The following is a 1179-nucleotide window of genomic DNA, read 5'->3' as shown; positions in this document are numbered from 1 at the left end:
TATATATATATATATATATATATATATATATGTACATACATATATGCATATACATAATGTATGTAAATATCGTTTAATGCAATTTGTCCAGAATAATGTCTTCTTTTTTCTTTTCTCTTTTCTTTCTTCACCGTCCCCACTCCCTTCTTCTGTCTCTACCCAAAACCCTTCCCATCATTCCTAGTCGATCAAAGCTCATAAAGACGAGGCAACATTCGCTAAATTCGGGTTGGTGGTTCTTTTCCACGTATCATTTTTCATCTTCATTACGACAATTGGCCTTAACATAATCTTTGGTATCATCGTTGATACCTTCTCGGAACTCCGAGATCTCAAGGTACGTAAAAAATTTCCTTTTCTTTTCTTATACGCAAGCACATACGCACATACATACGTATTTGATTAATGAGAGAGATGGAAGATGAAAGATTCATCACTACAATTGTTTCGACAAATCTAGCATCGATCTTTCTCAGGTGGGATACTTGACAACTGGTTTAGGAGCATCTGTCAATGTAGATGTGTCTCTTCAGGTGATTACAAGATGTATCTCATTAAAATAACGTCTGTTCCATAAGTTTTCTTTTTGGTATGTGTATAGAAAAACAGCAAATTAAGAGAAACAGCTTCATTATTATACAAGATCAATAATAAATAAAAGATGCAAAAAGAAACAAATACACAATACAATGGAAAAAGTATTAATAATACGTTTGTTGCAATCAATAAACATTCTCGTATCTTCCTTCTTCCGTCTCTCTCATTAATTAAATACCAAACAAACACCATACGAGTACTGTATTTCTGCTTTATCTTCTTCCAAATCACTTATATAGTTGTTTACATTTGGGTCAAGGAATCGTCATACAGGATGTAAAACTCATATTTTTTTGTTAGGATGTTCAGTGTTACTGCAATGAGCTACCAGAGTGGTGCGCCATCACTATGATTTTGTTGTCATCTACTCACTGCAAACAGCTAATAGGCAAATGGAGGTTTATGTCAAAGAGTGGCAGAGTGTGTCACCAATATAGGTGAGACATAAAGGTGGGATGTGTAGGAAGGGAGAAGGATAAGGATGAGGAAAAGGTGGTGGTGATGGTGGTGGTAGTGGTGGTGGTGGTAGTGGTGGTGGTGGTAGTGGTGGTGGTGGTAGTGGTGGTGGTGGTGGTGGTGGTA

At 36.5% G+C, this 1179-nt stretch overlaps 1 protein-coding gene across 1 annotated transcript in view; it reads left to right on the top strand.

Annotated features, from left to right (window-relative positions):
- LOC106877374 (uncharacterized) overlaps positions 1 to 1179 on the top strand; it is a 101948-nt gene that overhangs the window by 96206 nt on the left and 4563 nt on the right. Inside the window, exon 52 of the mRNA XM_052977151.1 lies at positions 185 to 337. Coding sequence (XP_052833111.1) covers positions 185 to 337 — 153 coding nt within the window. The remainder of the gene's footprint in view (positions 1 to 184; positions 338 to 1179) is intronic.

The sequence above is a fragment of the Octopus bimaculoides genome, chromosome 27, assembly GCF_001194135.2.
Source record: "Octopus bimaculoides isolate UCB-OBI-ISO-001 chromosome 27, ASM119413v2, whole genome shotgun sequence".
Taxonomy (NCBI): domain Eukaryota; kingdom Metazoa; phylum Mollusca; class Cephalopoda; order Octopoda; family Octopodidae; genus Octopus; species Octopus bimaculoides.
Note: the sequence above shows the minus strand (reverse complement) of the source record. Positions and strands in the feature narration are given on the sequence as shown.